At 31.5% G+C, this 20874-nt stretch overlaps 2 protein-coding genes and 1 pseudogene across 2 annotated transcripts; 1 reads left to right on the top strand and 2 right to left on the bottom strand.

The window, feature by feature from the left end:
* Window positions 1-451: 451 nt before the first annotated feature.
* Window positions 452-2574, bottom strand: LOC120117970 (annotated as a pseudogene).
* An 8935-nt stretch (window positions 2575-11509) lies between these two features.
* Window positions 11510-13983, bottom strand: LOC120118043 (uncharacterized protein At4g28440-like). Its single transcript, XM_039138190.1, has 3 exons — window positions 13856-13983; window positions 13030-13257; window positions 11510-12039 (listed from the first exon to the last, which is right to left on the bottom strand). Exons 2-3 carry the CDS (start codon window positions 13247-13249, stop codon window positions 11849-11851), a joined length of 411 nt encoding a protein of 136 aa, XP_038994121.1. The 5' UTR covers window positions 13250-13257; window positions 13856-13983; the 3' UTR covers window positions 11510-11848.
* Window positions 13984-18537: 4554 nt separating this feature from the next.
* On the top strand, window positions 18538-19987 carry LOC120117971 (phenolic glucoside malonyltransferase 1-like). Its single transcript, XM_039138119.1, has one exon. It carries the CDS (start codon window positions 18572-18574, stop codon window positions 19970-19972), a length of 1401 nt encoding a protein of 466 aa, XP_038994050.1. The 5' UTR covers window positions 18538-18571; the 3' UTR covers window positions 19973-19987.
* The last annotated feature ends 887 nt before the right edge of the window (window positions 19988-20874 follow it).

Below are 20874 nucleotides of genomic sequence, written 5' to 3' on the forward strand. Positions count from 1 at the left end.
TTGAGATTGGTTTATGATTCATTGATCAGATATGCCTGAGATGGAATTACTGCAAAAACTACTCACATAAAAAATTTTCAATTTATATTAAAAATTATAATTCAAGTCTCAAAGTCTATGTTTTTATATTTTAATTTCTTAGATATTATTAATATAAGAATTATTAATTGAGTTTTGAATAGGATAAATATACACTATGTTCATTTGTGTATTTCACTTCTTAAATTTTTATTTTTTTTTATTAAGCAAAAGGTGATTAATAAAATAGTATTAGTTCTAAATACTCTTAACCATTTGACGATTAACGCTCAATCATCCTTGTTGTTGCTGGTAATTGAAACCGTGACCTCTCAGAACAATAATAATTCATTTAATCACTAAAGTAAGTTGGTTCATACTTCACTTTTTAAAATTAAAAGAGAAAATTGAAACAAAAATAAATATTAAATGAATAAGTGAACAACTTTATTCTTCATTTTCAGTATTAGCATTATATAATAATGTTAAACTTAACAGAATCCTTGATTTAATTGGCATTCCCAAACCTTAAATTAAAACGTTAAAACCCCAATTATTCCTAATCGGCTATTGTCCAAATCAAATCATTCTCAAATATCCAATGACAAACTTCGATTCGACCCGGACCTGAACCCAAAGACAGAAACGCTCCATGACCCGAACTCCAACTAGATGTATCCAAATGACAGATGGCGACACCATGGTTAATCTTCTCCCCTGAATTCGGATCCAGAATATCAGATTCATAGACCCGGACCTTGGGAACCGAGTGGCAGTAGTAAAGTAAATACGGGTACAAACTCTGGTGACATGAAACTGATTTCGTCACTTTTCCGCCGTTGACTTTCCGTATAGTTCCGATCTTTATATTGTTCTTTGATCCATTAACGTTCTTCGTCGTGCGAGCTTCCACGTTTCGACCCAAAACAGAGGTGGCGAAGTCGAGCATGTCCTCGGCGGAGCCGACGCACCGCTTGGTCTCGCCGGGGCTCGGCGCACGCTCGCATTCTTTTAAAGCGTCAAGCATTATGGTCTCCAATGACGAGTTATCTCCGGCATGGAATATCCGTTTCAGATCGCTGACCTTTAAAGAAGAAAACGGTATTTTGGAAAGGATGGTACGTGGCAAAAACGACCTCGCCGGCATCGTATCTTTAATGTCCGGCATTGGCATCACTGTTCCTTGCTTCAACATCTTTTCCCGGAAGAATTTTCCGGGCTCCACCCACTTGTTTACAGGACTGCCGTTGGCTTTGACTTGACCAGTTTCGGCTGAATTTAAACTCTGATTGTATTTTTTGAAAGTTACACCCAGTTTAGCATAATCCTTGAAAGTGGTGTTTCTTTCGTAGATCTTGAATCCGATCGACTGCCCGTCGGCTTCTTGGCCGTATCCGGTGAATTTCTCGGTTCCTTCGTTGAATGATTGGCCGTAGTTGTTGAAATCAACTTCAGCTGCATTAGAACCTTTAGCATAAGACTGGAAGGAGCTTTCACCTACGTTGGCTTGGTTCCGGTAACTTGAGAAACTATCGACGGCGGCATTGCCACCTTCGGCGTATTTCTTGAAACTATTTACTGGATTATTGGTATCGAATCCGTAGGAAGTGAATGTATCTTTAGCTCCGTTCGCTGTCTTTCCATAACCGGAAAAATCAGAGCCCATCACATTCGATCCTTTCCCGTAGCTACTGAACTTGTTAGGAACGCCGTTGCCATTTTTGCCGTAATTCGAAAACGACTGCTGCCCGGCGTTGGCGTCCTCTGTGTATCGCGTGAATGTCTATCCGTGTCCGTTGGATTCATCGGAGTAGGATGTGAATTTGAGGTTAGGGACGTTGACTTCGTCGTTGTAATTGTTGAAGTTCCCGGAGCGGTGGCGTAGGTGTTGAAGCTCTGATCGACAACATTTGATCCACTGGCGTAATTGGAGAATTGTTCCTTCTGACCGGTAGAGTCCCGGCTGTATCGGCCGAACGAGTCGACGATAACGTTGTCGTTTTCAGAGTAGTTCTTGAAGGTGTCAGCTCCTCCGAGACCACCCGAGCCGTAGTTGGTGAAGTTCTTGTCTAGGTAGATGGCGAAGTTGACGTCTTTGGAGTGCTTCTCGAGACTCGGCGATAAATCGGGGAAGCAAAAGAGTTTAGCGGAGGAGCAAAATGAAGGGAGACGAGAATCTAGGTGGTTTTCAGCGGCGAGTTTGGAAAAACTAGCGGAGTCCACGGCGGTCAATGGGGACACTTTGGACAGTAAAAAATGAGTCTTTGGGATTTCCCTGTTGAGCTGTTTGTTCCAATAACGAACAAACGAGGCTTTTGGAGTAAACGGATTTTCCGACCCCGATGAATCACCGGCACCGCCGTGAGCCACCTGCATTGTCCGAAAACAACACACGACGTGAGTTGAAACAAATAACTAAAGATTACAAGCAGCAAAAAATGAAAAACAGAAAAGAAAATGAAAATCGCTTACAGTGAAGCATGAGAAACGGAGAAAGGATAGGAAGAGAAAGTTCCATAGATGAAGCATTTCCTGCTATTTTCTTTTCTTTTCAATTTCCCAGAGAGAGAATGTTTGTGTGGTTGCTTGGCTGCGCGTTGGAAGAGCAGAATTTATAGAAGCAAAAAAATAACTGCTACTCTACAAGGTTTTTTAAGATGCAAATTTTAGCTTATAATCTGAGTTTTTTGTTCTCTCAAAGAAGACCAAATATAAAGACAACACATTTATCATGAATAGAACTAAAAGCCGATTCTTTTAGATATTATTATTTTCTTAGTGCATAGATAACTTAACTCTTTATTCATATTATAATTTTATCGTAATTATTTTAGTTTAAATTTTGATATATGTAAATCTTATCCAAACTGACTCTATTTAAAGTATAAATATATTTTAACCACAAATAAATTATATATTATAAGAAACGATTATAATTATAATAATTTCAATTTAAAGATGACAATGGGTTGAGTAATATCGAGTTTTCGACCAATTTGATTCGACTCTAGAATATTATTCTTTCCACTTGAAATTCAATATGATTTAGAGAGGTCTTATCAAACCTGAAATCCAATCTAAATTTTAATATAGAATTTTATATCTAATCCGACATAAATATTATTTTTATTCAATGAAATATGGACTTAGTTGAAAAAGAATTATAGAAAGAGTGATACTATCACAATTATCCTTAAATATGTAAAAAAGAAATTATATTATTATCCTCGTCGGATTAAAAGAGAGATTATTCACCCTAAACTCAATTATAACACAACTGAAATTTAAATTTTTACAAAAAATAATCTTATAAAATAAAATCAAACTTATCAAATTTGAATAAAATTTTCGTCTCTATTCAAATCATATTTTTTATATAACTATCGATTTCCGTTTTATTAATTTATTAATCCGGATTGAATACTGTAGAGGCTAAAACATCTCTTCTAATTCAATTTGCTCCATTCACAAACGTATTTTATTTATTTCTAAACTAATATAAATACAACATTTAATTTAATTATTCAAATTTCGAAGAGGCAATATTCTCAATAAAATTATATTTTCTACTTTAATTCTAAACTTAATTGTAATAATGATGGATTCCTTTTTCATAAAGTCAAAATTATGGTTGTCTTTTTGCCACTATGGTTGAGAACTGTGTTAAAGGGTTTAACGGCTATAAATAGGGACTCTATCTTAATCTAACTGCTCCTTTAGTCATCTGTACAAGTGATACTTGTCGGTTTAGTAGCTTGTTTATTTTGAAATTTAAGTTCAATTTATATTATGATATTATTTTGGAAACAAAATTTTTATTCTGTTTTAGTTAAATTATACATTTAATTAACTTGATTATCATTATCATTAATTAAAATATTTTAACACAATTCAAGAAACTTAATAGAATTGATTAACCGAGTATGGTATGTCTATATATATTAAAGAAATATGCATAAGATATTTGTATTACAAAATTTTATATATTTATATTTGCTTTAATTAAATTAAATTTAAAAATTATTTACATATCATAATAAATTTATGACTCTAATATTTGATAATCTTTTGGTTGACGTGTCATTAAAAAAGATATGGAAAAAAGATATTTTTTATAATAAAAAGAACTAATTTTATTAGAAATAAGAAATATAAAAATTACGACGAAAGTTGATAATTATAATTGTAAACTAAATATATAATTATGATATTTTTCTAAAACAATTGACACAAAAAATTAGTCACTTCTGGTCATATAAAGATTATATAAGAAAAAGGTGAAAACTCCATCCGAAAAAATCCGAACAAAAGATATATATATTATATATTTATCATATTTGTTTTAGGGCCTTGTGATAATATATATATAAAGAAACAAATAATTATGGGTTTTGAATTTAAGGTTTAGAGTTTAGAATTTAAAAAAATCAAATAATATATAAACTGATTTTGATTTTATGCCTTAAATTCTAAAATGAATCTTTTAGAGTTATAAGATGAAAAAAATAACTCAAGCATTAATATATAAATTATAAATTTAATTTCTGCACTACAAAAATTTTATATTTGTTCAGTCGTGACTTGGGTTAAATTTATTAAGTAAAATTTATTGTTAGTCACAATATTATACATTAATTATATATTTAATTCTTATTCTTCAGTTTGATCATTTTCGGTCCTTGTAATTTAGATATGTTATCCTTTTTTGTGTTTAAGTTATGACTAAAATTTTAAAAAACATATAGGTTAAAATTAATCAAATTAAAAGTAAATGAACTAAATTTATAATTTATAGATTGCATAGGGACTAATAATAAAATTTGATCTTTCGTAAAGTAAAGGGTAAATACGGAGAAATAATTAAGTTGCTTTTGGTCAAAGATTTATGTACATGCTTTAGAAAAGAATACACACTGAAATATTGAATGTAAAGTAAAAGTAATAAATAGTAATTTAAATTGGTAACATAGTTGATTGTATTTGTTTCTTTAGTGAGTTGAAGAAAATATAGGTTTATGTTGTTTTTATATTATGAAATCTTAATTTGTGGACCATTATTAGGAATATTGATAATATATTTTTTGTTTGATTGTATTTTTAAATTGATTGTGAAATTAATATTTATCATTGATGTAGAAAATAATTATATTTAAATTTTTATAGAGTTTATGTATTATTATTACAAGAAATTCTTGAAATAGAAATAATAAAATATATAATAAAATATATCAGTAATATTATTTATCATAAATGTTATTCAATATATGAACATATATTACCGTGTAATTAGGGATGGCAACTCAACCCGAATCCGACGGGTTTCGACCCGACCCGACCCGATCGGATCGGATTTTTTTTAAAAAAATTCGGGTTCGGGTCAGGTTTTTTTTAAATGTACTGTTCGGGTCGGGTCGGGTTTAGGGTGAAAAAAATCCGACCCGACCCGAAAAATATATATAATTTTATCCTATATATTTAGGGATAATTACAATAATGTCCCTCCATATATAATTTTTTTCAATTAAGTCACTGTTTTCATTGAATAAAAATTTTTTTATTATTATTTCGGGTCGGGTCGGGTTTCTAAGTCATATATTCGGGTCGGGTCGGGTCGGGTGAAACCTTAATTTCGTCGGGTCGGATCGGGTCACGGGTGAAAACCCTTTCTTCTCGGGTCGGGTGGCCCAAAAACCCGACCCGACCCATTGTCATCCCTACGTGTAATCACCTCATACTATTAAAAATATTATTTTTAATCGAATGGTAGATAGGGTTTGATCTTGGGTTGATTATTGTCAAGTATACTGTAAGACAAGAGTGGCTCATTAGAGAAGAAGAGATCCTAAGTTCATTCATATAAGACAATAAGATTTAAATTCGAAGAAAGAAAATGAAAACCCTTTGTGCAGGCTCTTGCAGGTTCATCAATTGTGTTGCGCGACAGGTGTGGTTGCTTCAAAGGGTCATAGTTATCATGGGGGCCAATTTATTACACGGGGCATGCTTTCGCCATCAAAACATTATAAATCATTACAACTCGCAGGTTAGCTTTATCTCTTATTAATTTATTCATCTAACTCGAATTATTTCAACAAATTTGTGTCTGAAAAGAAGAAGAAAAAAGAACAACCTAGAGCGATTAAAAGAAAAAGAAAAGTAGAGGAAAGAATATAGAGAGATGAAAGAGATGGAGGATTGATCTTCAAATTGTTCCAATGCCCTTATTAGCAACACTGATACTTTCCACTATTGTAATAGTTTAATTTAGAAAGATCTCAACATTCTAAACATTCCCTACTTAGTCTTTTCGTTTATTTGAAATTCCAAATTCCATTTACCAAAAGAAAAAGGGCGAGTAGACAAGTTTAAAGGGCAAAAAGTAAGAGGGAGCCATGTGGGTATTTTTCAAACTTCTCATGTAATCATATCGCCAGTACGACTTCCAATTGGTGAAATGTGGGTATTTTTTTTACCCCATTATTATTATTATTTTCTTTTCTACTCCGTACATCAAGAGTTATACAAAACCGTCAGCAAAAATTAATCTTTGAAGCTAATCACCTACCTTCCATTAGATATGTTACTATGTGATTGTCTCTTTCCTTTTTAATTATTTATTATTTTAGTACTAGGAACTTCATTATGTGAGTACAATTTTTTTAGTAACTAAAAAATTGCTTAAAAAATAGTATTCCAGGAATCTAAGATGGTCCAAGTGTTTTAAAACAACCCCAAACATTAAATTAATTCATTAAAAATTAGTGTGCATGGATGAAGTTGGAGATTATGACTCGTATTCTCTTTATTTTCGTTTCAAAATTTTATAATACCACTCATTTAATAAAAAATAATTGTAGATTGACTGTTAAAGTTGATATTCTCTTATATAAAAACATAAAAGATGAACCCGTCAAGTGACTTAAGTGGTTACGAAGATGTTGTTCTCCTTAAAAATCACGAGTTTGAACAGTTACGTTTGTATGGTGTGTACGCACTATCAATTGGTTAAGAAAATTTTGGACATATACTATCTAATTTAATTTAACAGTTTCCGTAATTAGTTTCTTAATCACTCCACGTGCTCTCACATGCACTGCAATTCTTTACAAAGGAAACTGGTTGTGTTTTCTATCCTTAGGCAAATCGATTAAAACGCTGAATTTAGAAAAGATTGTATCAACAAGGAAAAAGGGTTTTTGATCCGATCCCACAATGTTCATGCCGATAATTGCAATGCACTCCGCATTATTTTCATTGCTCACACATATCCAGAGTATAAGTTTGAATACGTTCGATTAAAAGTATCCGAAATATATTCATATTGGACATATATCGTATTTAATTCTAATATCAAAACGTGTAAAATAGGTTGAAGAAACGTCATGCATATATCATGCTTTGCATTCTCGCAACGTACGTAGGACCAAGAATATACATATATGTTCATTTCATCCATGATGATCCATTAAGAGATGTTGGCCAATTGCTTTGCCTTTAATTTCAAAGAAGTGCAGCTCTGGCCCCTCTCAAATGGGAATCTGGACGATCCTAAACGTGCAAAGTTGGTGAGGATTGAGCCAATAAGCTTTAATAAGTTCTTGGTAACAATGCATATGCCCATGGAAATTAGATACTATAAATAAATTTATTTACCCATAAGTTGTTGGTCGAGGTAGTAATGGTTTTAATTCGACAACACATATTCAATTTTTATCTTTCAACACTATCTGATTAATCTGGATTAATCTTGAGTATATTTGATTGAAACCCTGATTAAAATAGGATTAATATTTAATACATTGTATGTGAAATATTTTAATTTCACAATCAGTGTTTAAATATTACCACACGTCCTAAATCTTAAATTATAAAGGTATAATGACAAAAAAAATCTTTAATATTTGACTAAATAGTCACTTTGACCTTTATTTTTTTTGTACCATGGTTCATTTAGGTTAAGAAGACCATTATGTAGACGGAAATTATTAGTCAACAAATGATCAACACTCTAAAATAGAGATTTTTTTATACTGAAATGAAATGTTGGAGGATGTGCTTCGAAAAAGAATAAGAGCTAAAATGATTATTTAATCAAACATTAGATGTATTTCCCCCCTAAAATAAAACGTTAGAGGGCCAAAATACTCCAAAAATATAAGATATGCCAAAAAGACTATTTAATCAAATGTTAGAGATATATTTTTACCTTATATAAATTATAAACATATTTTTACAACATTAAAACCCTAAACTTTAAAATATAAACTCTAATATATAAATCATAAATCATACATTAATATCACACTTCGTTTATTCAACCATGCTAGTCGAATTCTTTAACTCCACAGACCATGGATGGGCTAAGAGGGAGTGGGTAAAGATACTCGTCCTCCTCTCTTAAAAATTTTAAATTCCTATATATTTTATATATTTTCTTTATATTTTCGCCCCTTAAAAATTTTGTAATTTCACCCTCTCTTAAAATTTTATAAATTTATCTCATAACAAAGTCAGAATATATATAGATATATATATGGACCTAGCAATCAATAAGAAATTGTAAAGTCTCTTCTGGCTTTGCTATACCTACAATTATAAGTTTTGGATAAGAAGCATTGTTATCAATCTTTATTCATGATTTGGGAATAAACTAATTTAATTTTCTGTGTAAACTATAGTTTGAGAAAAGTAGGACGATCCATCATGTAGATTAGTTATGGTCAAATAAATTACTGAATATCCAATCAATAAATCTTTGAAGATGTGTGTGGCGCACAAAAACCAAACACCATCATCACCAACAATTCAACATATAATTCCACATTATCATCGTCCCTATAATTAATTTATGTCAAGATATTTACCCACAGAGCCGAATCTTAATACTAAATTTTGAAGTGGGGATTTGATGAAAATTCATAAAAAAAAAAATTAAGGTATAATCTTGTTTTTTAAAAAAAATTGAAGAGATTTAATGAGAATTTAGAAAAAAAAAGGGTAAACTACTTATTTGATCACTTACATGTTATTTAGTTTTTATTTTGATCATCCAACTATTTTTTTTCTTTTCAAAATCATATCTAGTGTTGCATTGTATTCATCCGTCATTAAAAAAATAACCGTTATATTGACATGGTATTTTTTTTAATTATTTTTCAATATTGATGTGACATTATCTTATGGTGACACATTAGTTTTACCATTAATTTTTTAATGGCGGGTAACCGAAAGAGAACCAAAATGTAATTTTAGGTACGGTTTAAAAATAATAATTAGATAATCAAAACAGAAACTAAGTAATAGGTGAGTGACCAAATTACCAAAAAAAATAAATTATGGCCAAATTAAATTTTTTAAAATCTTAAAATTTTAAAAAATAGATATAAAATTATGGAATTTGATATAAAGTTTTATCAAAACCACATTAAACATGAGTTAAAATATATCTAAAAGATAGATATAGAATTATGAAATTTGATTAAATATTCAAAATTAAAAATTTACTTTTAAAAAATAAAGAACTAACCATTATCCTTTAACGTTCTTTTCTTATATTTTATATTCTTTTGTTCTTTTGTTCTTCCTTTTTTCCCTTTACAGAAACAAATGCCTTTCAATCATGAAAGTTATCATATATAGTTTACACAAAGAATGTAGAATATTTAAAATTAGAAGGAAAAAAAGTAGAAATAATTTAATTTATTTTTTAATTTTTATGTTTACCCTTTTCTACTTTTCCCGTTCTCCCCTTTATTTCTCTTTTTCTCCTTTTATTTCTTAAGTATCTTTTTATTATTCTCTAACTGAATTACTCGGTTAACTCAGTTAAAGATTTTATTAATATAAAATAAATAAAAATAAAATATATAAAAGTATAGATTAAGATTATCCCAAAAGATCTTGGATATTGACGAGTGTCCTAATAATTTGGGTAGCCAAACTCTATCAACGTTTTTCTTTTCGTATTGTTTGATGCGTCTATCAACGTTGCATCATATCACACGTTTATATATGGATATCAAATATCAATATCTTCGTGTCTATATTAATTTTATGTAAATTGGGGCATCGACTGACAGTTCTACAACCTTCATTTTCATCCCTTTCTTTATCATCATGTTCGATTCTTTATCAGCCATGCGAGTGAGTCCTCTTCTTCCACGTTGGATTACTCGTAAAACGATAATGGATTCCCACATTTATGCACACACGAAGCTGGTGATGAAAGCTTTTCATCCCTACGCTCATTATATATATATATATACACACACATTGATGCATGCACCAAATGGCGAGAACGACTTGGGTGATTCCAAGGCTTTTGATGTTTGAAGCGGTTTAAAATAATTATTCTTTCTCTTAATAGTTGTTGAAAGAAGAAGAGAAAATGATAAGATTTATTAGATTTTTATTAATAATTTTCTAATTTAGAATTGTAGATTTTATAAATTTGTTCAAAGACGTGGGGAGAGTTGAAGAGTACGATCGAATAATAATCCAGTATAGAGGATAAGCCCATTTTAACAGAGGAGAATGATGTGGATTTGAGTGTGATTTTATGTGTTTAGTTTAATTTTAAGCTTCTATTACATACATGTGAAATTGATGATAGTTGTTAGTCTTATTAAAAAAAATTGCATACAATTAGAAGAAACTATAAAATGAGAATAGACTATATCACATACTCGATCACTGAAAAATAAAATAGGATCATATAAGAGAAGATTTCAAAAATCAAACCAGACAATTTGAAAAAAATTATAGGTAAAAACAATCAATTACCATTATCTATAATGAAAGATAAAAGCTATTAACACTAATATTAAAATGTATATGATAATAATGACACATTGACATATTAACTTTATCACGACTCAAATGTGTTATATATTTAGTTATTGTGAACATTTATCAAAAAATGAGAATCAATATGATGATCTAACAACATTAATCAAAAACATCGATAATGTCAAATATAACCTTGAAATCAAAAAACATCTTTAATGCATGCATATTGTATTTATATAGAGGGATGGATCAATTGGCTTGCATGGACGATCACCTCTAAAATTTTATAAGTTCAATTCCAACCCCAAGATTGCATCGTTTCACTAAAACAAACTTGCAGATTTTGACAAGGTACAAGGCGGCAGCAGGTTTCAGTTTCGTCCCATGTATGTTGGGCCTCACACTGCGGTCTAGAGAGAAGCTACGAATCATGAATCTTACTTTACTTTGTATCTTCTAGTTTTGAAATGTTTATATTTATATCATTTTCAGACGTGTTTTGAACAACGTCGTAACAACTGGTTGTTGAAACATGACCCGATTCAACAAACTAGAGAGTACAATACGTTTAAAGCTACACTTTTGCTTATACCATAAACATAACTCGTTTATTTTTTTCATCGAGATTAAGGTGTAATGCCAAATCACTTGATGAACTTTGAAACAATTAGACAAGCAAGAGATAAAATGAGTTGAAGGCTTGGAAGCATGCAGCCATCATACATTTCATCATATTAAACTTCTCCAGTATAATATAGAAGCCAAAATCAGTGGAAGCCTAGAAAAAAGAAGTAAATAAGAAACATGAAAGCAAGTTTCAAAAGCTAGATGTTTTTACCTCTAAAATTTACAGCCAACCAACAAGGTCTGATGGATTTGGTGCAAAGACAACAAACAACTCCGACACTAGCTTCCAGATTCCTTCTTCCCCCGAGCCTTCTTGAAGATGAGAAGTTGTGTAGATTGGAATAACATGTTTACCGGCATTGATTTTATTCTTGAGTCGCGATATAGAAGCAAAGAAAATACCATCCAGAAAGGGTCACTCTTCAACAACATTAACCAGTTCATATTCGATCAGTGACAGATTGTTATCTTCCTTCACTGAAAAACTAGCAGGTTCAGCAACCTCAATTCGACCCCACTTGTCCACGGCAAGCCTCATTGATCCCTTAAACATGTCGATTTTCGCATTGCGAAAAGTAACAGTACTGCCCTCTTTCATTAAGTCCACTACAGAAAACAAGACCGTGCTGTTAGTAGTTAAAACACCGTAAACAAATAAAACAAGTTTTGTCACCTTCATTATTTAGTAACATCACATGATGAATATTATGAGGAAGCTGTTGAAACCGTTTTAGGTTAGAAAATATTTTCTATTTAATCATTGTTCATCTGTCGAAAAAAATGGAGTATGTCGTCGATCATTTTAGGCCAAGTATAACCGAACATCTATAAAATCACATCTACATTTAAATCGAGAGTCAAAATTGAGTTAAGAAGTCGATTACGTGTGGGAAAAATTAAAGCAACCCACGACACCCAAAATTGGTAACTTTAAAATCACATCTATATTTTCTCTTTATTCTTGAGTGGGGATCGAGTAGATTTTTTTTGGGGGGGGGGAATGGGACAAGGTGACGTTGGGAAGCACAAATGCATTTCAAAGGCGGGAAATAAGGTCCAGTATAAGGTTTCACAAGGCATTGTAAAGAAACTTGGAGTCGAAGAATAGCTTAAATTACACATAATTGGATTAAATTACACAATTTTACACATAATTGGATTAAATAAGGTCCAATATAATGTTGATATACTTCGCTTCATTTTTTAAGTTAAAAGGATTAAATTACACATAATTGGAGTCAAAGAATAGCTTAAATTAGATCATATAGTACAGAGATTTCCCAAGCAATTTGACCGCCTTGTCAGATAAACTCTGCTAAAAGATTTTTTCCAATTCTAAATCATTACTAATTTACTTGAACAAGGCAATAAAAATATATAACCAAATCAAACACAATTTACTTTTGTGACTACATGTTAATATATGAAGCCAATGCAACATTGCACATCTAAAAGAAAATAGAGAAAAGACAATCAAACAAAAACTGATTAAATGCAACACAGCAAAAATGCATGGGAAGTGAAAACTCTTGCACCAACAAAAGTAAAAATATTGCATAGACAAAACTGAATTGGGAGAAACTATAAAGAATATACCTTGATCATTTCTAGCAGTAAAGATAATCATTCCTGTCTCATCTCCAACCAAGCATTCAGCAATCCGCATTTGACGAACTTGAGGACCATCAGCACGACCCTTCTGCAACACCATTTTTGTACTGACAACTTTGACAGTAAGCGTGTGACCAGTAGTGCCAGGGCGAAGTTGGTCAACCTTGGTGAATACAGGTTTTCTCAAAGGTTTTGATTCCGCCATTTCAATACCTTGAGAAAAAGCATAGAGATATAAATCATCAGCAAAACTACAACCAAAAAACAGCTTAGAGAAGAAAAGAATATGCATTATAAAATAAACCACCCAATTACAGCAGATGATATACTACATTTCAAATCCAAAACGGTATGAAGCTCTAATTGATTGTTTTAACAAAACTTATGGTCTAAACAATTCTGTTGACAAAAAAAAGGGAGTTAATTTAGCATTGAAAGGAAATACTTCGATCTGTCATCTGTGCAGCTCGAAATTCAATCTATAGGAACCATAACTCCAACCCTAATTAGTAATTTCAGATTATAACAGTAAAACCCCTAACTTTTGCCTAAAATTACAGATTTACATAGAGAAACACACAGAAAACTGACATACATGAATCAGATCTAACGAATCAATCTCCTCTGATTTTCGTTTCTATAATTTAAGAGAATCGTAGCAAACCAGTGTAAATGTTTCAAATGAAAAGGCACACGATTTTTTTTATAAAAAATAAGAAGAAGGAAAAAATATGTAAATCGGGAAGAACGTGGATATAAAAGAACAATGGCTAGAGTTGAAACAATATATATATTTAGGGTTCAACGTTACCTTCGGAAATCTGGCGAGCGAAATCCAAGTAACTGAGATAAGGAGAGAAGACTAAACAGAGAGATCTGTTCGGATTCTGAAATACGGTTTACTAGTTTGCGCAGTCAAAGGTTTTCATACTCGTCGATGTACATTGTTGATCTTCGATAAGATTTGTGCAAATCGTAGCCGTACACGTTAGCATCTTCCTTTCTTTGGTTTTCGAAACAGGAAACGGTGTCGTGTTAGGAGTTTTACTTGTTTCGTTTCTTTCAATTCCTTAATCAGTAGATTATGTAATTATCCATATTTAATAATGATAATTTTATTTAATTTCATTTTTTAAAGATTTTTTAAATTTAAAACTCTAGTCCAACTTTACATTATGTTTAGATGAATAATTATAAGATTCTTTTTACAAATAAAATTATTATATTGTATTATTAGATTTATTATACTTAATTATTTGATTCATTTAGTTGTAATTAAAGATTTTGGTATTTAGTTGATATCGTTTTATTAAATTATTATTTTGATAATATTTTATTAAATAAATTTAATCTTTAACATTAAATTGAAAGATATTAATATGGAAGTTCATGAACTCTTAATTTTGATTGGAGTTCACATAAATTTTACATTTAACGTATTATTAATATATTAAATAACATTTTAAAAAATCACATATATATTTTTGTATGTATATATATATATATCTTATTGAGACCCGTCCATTTGCATGTGTACTATATGACACGTTACATGATCTTAAATTTGAGGATCCACATACGAATGTCATTCAGGTTCGTCCATATACAATTTTTTTGTCTTAACAGATTTTTCGTTCAAAGGGAAAATATATTTTCTGTTTGGTTTTCAGAAAAGTATCAGATAAAATTATAAACGAAGATTTTGATAGTATCTTTAACCGTTTCTATAATGAATTTTGGTAAAAAGACCTTGTAGATTGCTCATAATTTAAATTTTAACAAATTAATCTTAATTATAAAATATTTTAGGGGCCTCATTTTAGAAAGTAGCACGGGGCCTACTTATTTTTAGGACGGGCCTGATCTTAACATATATCAGTATATTTTATAGAGTTAGTATCTACTTACACAATGTAAAACTCTTTAGTTTTACATAGATTTTGGATCATTAGATGAGTGAAAATAGATGGCTGAGATTGACTCATTTTTCCCCCTAGGGAATATCTTTATATTTCTTATTGTTAATCACATTCATCTATTTTCACTCATCCAACGGTCATCAAAACTAAAAGAGTTTTACATTGTGTAACCTAATTTTATTTATATTTTATAAACGTATATATGTCTAATTTGTGATCTAGATTATTTAGATGATGGATTTAGTTATCATTTAGCGCATCAAATTCTTTGACATATTTGGATTAAAGGCTTATATTTTGCATGTTAGTATTTAGTGTTATAATGGTCAAGATCAAGGGCACGGCACTAAGCAAAAGGGGCTTGAGGGTTTAGAGACTAATCTTGAATAGTGGGGGATGATAATAATTGTGTTTGAATGGATTGGGTTTGGAATATTGATTAGTTTAACACGATGATGACACTGTCGATTGATTTAATAGGATGTTGTTAATGCTACTAATAACAATGATGATTATAAACGAATGTGATGATGGGGTTAAATGGAGTGAGTTGTAAGTGTTGAATTGTCCGTTTAGTTCAGTTGGTAGAGCGCAAGGCTCTTAATCTTGTAGTCGTGAGATCGAGTCCCACTGAGGGCAAATTCATAACGAAGGTCTTTCACGGAAGCTGCACTCAACCTGGCGTTGAGGGCAGCCTACTACCCTACTTCCCTTTTACTCCATTAGATATGGAAATAGGATCAGTTAGTTTTCAATGGCGAACGAAGGTGATAATGGGGGCTGGCCTCGGAGTGAGCATGGTTGCCTGAGACAATATCACGGATGATTGAAGGCATCCACAATAGTAGAGGCTAGGGTTTAGATTACATAAGAAAGGAAGTAGGCTTTTTTTTTGAAATTTAGATAAAATTAATATTTTTTATCTAAAATTAATGAGTTACCTACCAAGTCGATAAGCATAAATGATTGTCACGTTACTTTTTAAAATTTTGCGATTAAAATAAGAAAAAAAATCCAAACAAGTTACAAAAGTGACTCCAATGTAGTTTACCCTTTATTAATTTATATTCATTTTGCACTACACTTCAGAAAATTTTAAAATATTGGTTAATATTATATTAAAACTAAATAAAATCAAATAAATAGATAAATTTCAGTTTTGAAGAAAATACTTAAATTATTTATTAATTATAAAAAATATTTATGTTATATTATTATTCTCATAAAATTAAAATTTTGAATAGATAATGTTTGATAAATATTATATTAGATATACCGATAAAATCACTTTCAACATTTGTCTAAATGATCATTTTAGTTTCTGTTTTTTCAGCATTTTAATTACGACATTTTAATTTTTGATCAAAATATCTTATGTTAAAAAATCGTAATTAGATAACAAATAATACATATTGTTGATATGCCAATTTTACACGTGCTTAATTATTAATGTAATATGTGATATATATAATATAATTAGATTTAACGTAGTGTGAAAAATCCTAGTTGAGAAAATGGAATTTGGTAATGCGTCTTTGGATATAGGATTAGATGTAACGTGAACAAATCATCCAAGTTGAGAAAATGGAATTTGGTAGGGCGTCTTTGGCTATTAAAGTCTTTTACCTTTTCTAATATTTTATTTCATAAAAGGATCCTTTTACTTTGTAGTGCAATTCTACCATAAAAAGAAAAATCAACAAAATTGTAGTTTATTCATACCTAACACGGCCACTTCCTTTTTGTCCATTTTCCAAAGGTTATTCGTTAGGATCCCACCACGACTCCTAAATTCTGTTCGGCCGGCGGCTGTGTTTGGGTTGGTGCACCAACAGCGCCTTTTGAAGGTTGATTTTTAGTATCGGATCCATATTAGGGTAAATTTCTCCGAATGCTTTTGAATTTTTGGGTTTATATTAATTTTATCATTAACTTTTACAAATATTGTTTTAATTTAATATATAGTATTAGACTGTTAAATTATTAATAGTAGTTTTAGGCAATGTTTTTAAAACCGGATCGGACCTTGAACAAAATCATAACATATTATAACATATATAAGTTAAAAAACATAAAATCAAGTGAAACAAAATGATTCAAATCAACTACAACATAATATTTAAGGTAAAAAATATTAAATAATAAATAAAAGTATATAACTATAATCAAAAAATAAATTTGGGGTTGAAAAAAATAATAACAAACGATGTTGTTTGGTTTAATTTTTTTTTAAAAAGACAATCCTACATGGCTAAGAAACATAGAAGAGCATCCAAAAAGTCTAAAGAGCAAAAATATGAGAACAAAACAATCCCACATGGCTAAGAAACATAGAAGAGCATCCTAACTGACTTCTATAAATACTAGAGGTAATTTGACATTCAAAATCATGGAGCCTTTTGGTGAGCACAAAGCGAACTATTCTTTTGCTTTAATTGAGCTCGAATTTCAGGCTTCAATCGAGTTTGTAATTTTTTTTTGAGTTCGAGCCTTTTCGAGTTTAAGTTTCAATATTATATTTCGAGTTCGAGTTGAACTTGATAATTTTTAGCTCGTGAGTTTCTTAGTCGACTTGAGCTTACTTTTAAAGTTTTCGAGTTCGAGTCGAGCTCAGCAGTACTCAAGTTTGACTCGGCTCGTTTAACAAATGAAGTCGTTTGGTTTAATTTTTTTTAAAGAAAAAAAAAGAGAACCGACGGTTCACACCGGGTTTCAGCCGGTTCACCCCGGTTTTACCGGTTCTCAGCCGGTTTTGAAAGTTAACCGGATTAGACAGGTCATCGATTCACGGTTCAATCGGTCGAACCAATCGGTCCGATCCAATTTTAATAACATTGATTTTAGGTGATAGTTTGGTGCTGACATGGTATTGACTTGGAAACTAAAAAATAAATATTTTATTTCATTTTATTATTTTTCATCAAAGTTAGGGATTTTCACTTGCTTTTATGTGGTCAAAATTGTCACTCTCTTACATCTATTACGATCACCTTAAACACCGATGAACTCATTTTATCATACTTTATTATTATTTTTTTTAATTTTTTTTAAAATATTTTTTAACTCAAAAAACTAAACTAATATATATATATATATATATATATATTTGGAGGTTTGAAGCTTTCTTGTTTTTTAGATGTTTGAAAATTTAAACGGTAAAAATGTTTTTTAAAAAGACTGAACAATTTATTTTAAAACTAGTTTCATCGGAAGACCGTTAAAGGTGATTGAAGTATTAGAATGTGGAACCTTTAAATACATTTTCTATAATTTCGATGAATTTTATAAAATATCAATATAAGAAGAAAAAAAAGAAATGAAGTATAAGTATTTTGATACTGCTATTCGTATATAGAGGGGAGTGAAATGTATATAAATTTAAAATTCCTATGAAAAGGAAAAATGAAAAGAAAAAAGGTCTCTTTGTTGAAGTATGGTTTATTTACGAAACTATTATCAAGGGGTCAACGTACACGGTCAATACAACATACATCGGAGTTCTTATCTGGGTTAGCTTCAGTCGTGCGTATTCATTATAAATACTCCCTTCTTCCTTTCAAATCCCATGTGCCAAAACAACTTTCTTCTTCCCTAAAACTCTATCAGCTATGGCAACATCCGAAAGCACAGTTAAAATATATGAGATCACTCGAGTCACCCCTTCACCCGATTCACCAAACTCAGCCAACGAGTTCAGCCTCCCAGTCACTTTCTTCGATACGTATTGGTTCAAGTTCCCTCCCGTTCAAAGCCTATACTTGTACCAACTCAGTGAGTCCCATTCCACACTTTCCTATTTCAACTCAGAAATCCTCCCCCGACTGAAGCAATCTCTTTCTTTCGCACTTTCTCACTACCTTCCGATAGCCGGCTACCTGAAATGGCCATCGAACGCCTCCAAACCCGTCGTGTCATACACTCCCAACGACAGTGTTAGTCTCACGGTTGCTGTATCAAACGTAGCCAACTTTGATACCTTAATCAGCAATGAAATGCATAAGGCAAATGAGTTGCATCCTTTGGCACCTCAGTTGATTTTGTCCGACGATAAAGCGGAAATACTCGCTTTGCAAATAACACTATTCCCGGGTCGAGGATTTTGCATCGGCACAGCGGCGCACCATGCGGTTTTCGACGGAAAAATCGCGAGCATGTTTATGAGGTCATGGGCTTATCTATGCAAATATGATAATACTAATAACGAATTGCCACCCGATCTAACCCCATCATTCGATAGGAGTATCATCAAAGATCCATCGGGACTGGACACACTTTTCTTGAATCAATGGCGAGATATTTTCGCTGAGTATCAAGTGTCCAATACGAGAAGTTTCAGAATCCCGGACGAGTTCGATCCGATCTCCGACGACGTTGTCCGAGCCACGTTCAAGTTTAGTAACAAAGACATCAATGGACTCAGAAAGAAGGCCACCAATGGGGAAATGAAACAACAACTTTACCTCTCGAGTTTCGTCCTCACGCTTGCTTACACAACAACCTGTCTAGTTAAAACAAAAGGAGAAGGCCAAAGAGACGTCGTCATCGACTTCGGAGTCGATTGCAGGGCTCGTCTGGACCCTCCGGCTCCGCCGACGTACTTCGGTAACTGCGTCGTGAATTATTCGAACTCTGCGGAAGCAGGGAAGTTCATGGGAGAAGAGGGTTTCGCCTTTGCTATAGATATGGTGAGTGAATTGGTGCAGAAGGTGAAAAGGGGTGTTCTTGAAGGTGCTGAAATGAAGGTTACGAATTTTTACGCTCCAAAATTACCTGGTACGCAGTTAATCATCGTTGCTGGATCACCCAAATTGAATGTCTACGAGGCGGATTTCGGACTGAATAGTACGATCAAGAAGGTGGAGATTGTGTCCATTGAGAGGGATGAAGCTGTTTTCATGGCGGAGAGTAAAGGTGGAAATGGAGGAGTTGAGGTTGGTTTGGCATTGAAGAAGCATGAAATGGAGAAATTTGCTGCTTTGTTTTCTGTTGGATTAACAAGCCTCCATTAACGTTTGATATCATTGTTTTAACATTATAATAGGTTTTGGCGTTATTTTATGAAAGCATCAATCTTAATGTTATTGAATGTGCAATTTATAAAAGAAGAAGCTATACTATATATTGTTCTATAACTGGCTGTACGCTATAACTAGCTCGGTGTTAAGCCGACTCACAAAACAGTTCTTAAGCATAATATATTTAAATCAAAAAGTTTCTTATCATGTTATCTAATTATGATCAAATCGCTAAAGATCATTTACATCATCTTTTTTCTTCACCTCCTTAATTCACTTATAATTTACTCCAAGTAACCACCTACTTCCATATTTACATGAAAAAATTAATTATGGCAGTAAAATTTTCAAATTTTAGTTAAGAATTAACTTATGACCTTACTACTCCTTTTATTTTATTTGATATTGTTATCCTGCATGACTTCGAGAATTATAATGATATTGTTTTACGTGGCTTGCGAGCAGCGGCGGATCCAGAAATTTAAGAATGGAGGTCCAAAATTTTAATTTTTTTTCTTAAAAATAATGGGTATGTAAAAATTGTAATTTTGTTTCTTTTTTCCTTAATACATTAAATTAAATTTAACCAAATTTCTAAAATAATGAGGATGCACTTGGCCCCTATCCTCTGCTTGCGAGGGAAATTCTGAGGCATGAGTACAAGATCCTTTATATGTAATACCCACTGTTCATGTAATTTGGATCCCCACTTTAGATAACCTGAATCGAGGAGGGTGTTGGGTTGCGGGCGCATCTCTTAGAAATTTTAAATTCCTTTATATATGAGGTATTTTTATTATATTTTATATGAATTATTTGATTTCACATCCCTTGAAATTTTATAATCTCGTAGATTAAATTTTTAATATAATTGTTTATATTTGTACTCTTGACAA

The sequence above is a fragment of the Hibiscus syriacus genome, unplaced genomic scaffold (assembly GCF_006381635.1).
Source record: "Hibiscus syriacus cultivar Baekdansim isolate YM2019G1 unplaced genomic scaffold, ASM638163v2 tig00110325_pilon, whole genome shotgun sequence".
In the NCBI taxonomy this organism is placed as follows: Eukaryota; Viridiplantae; Streptophyta; class Magnoliopsida; order Malvales; family Malvaceae; genus Hibiscus; species Hibiscus syriacus.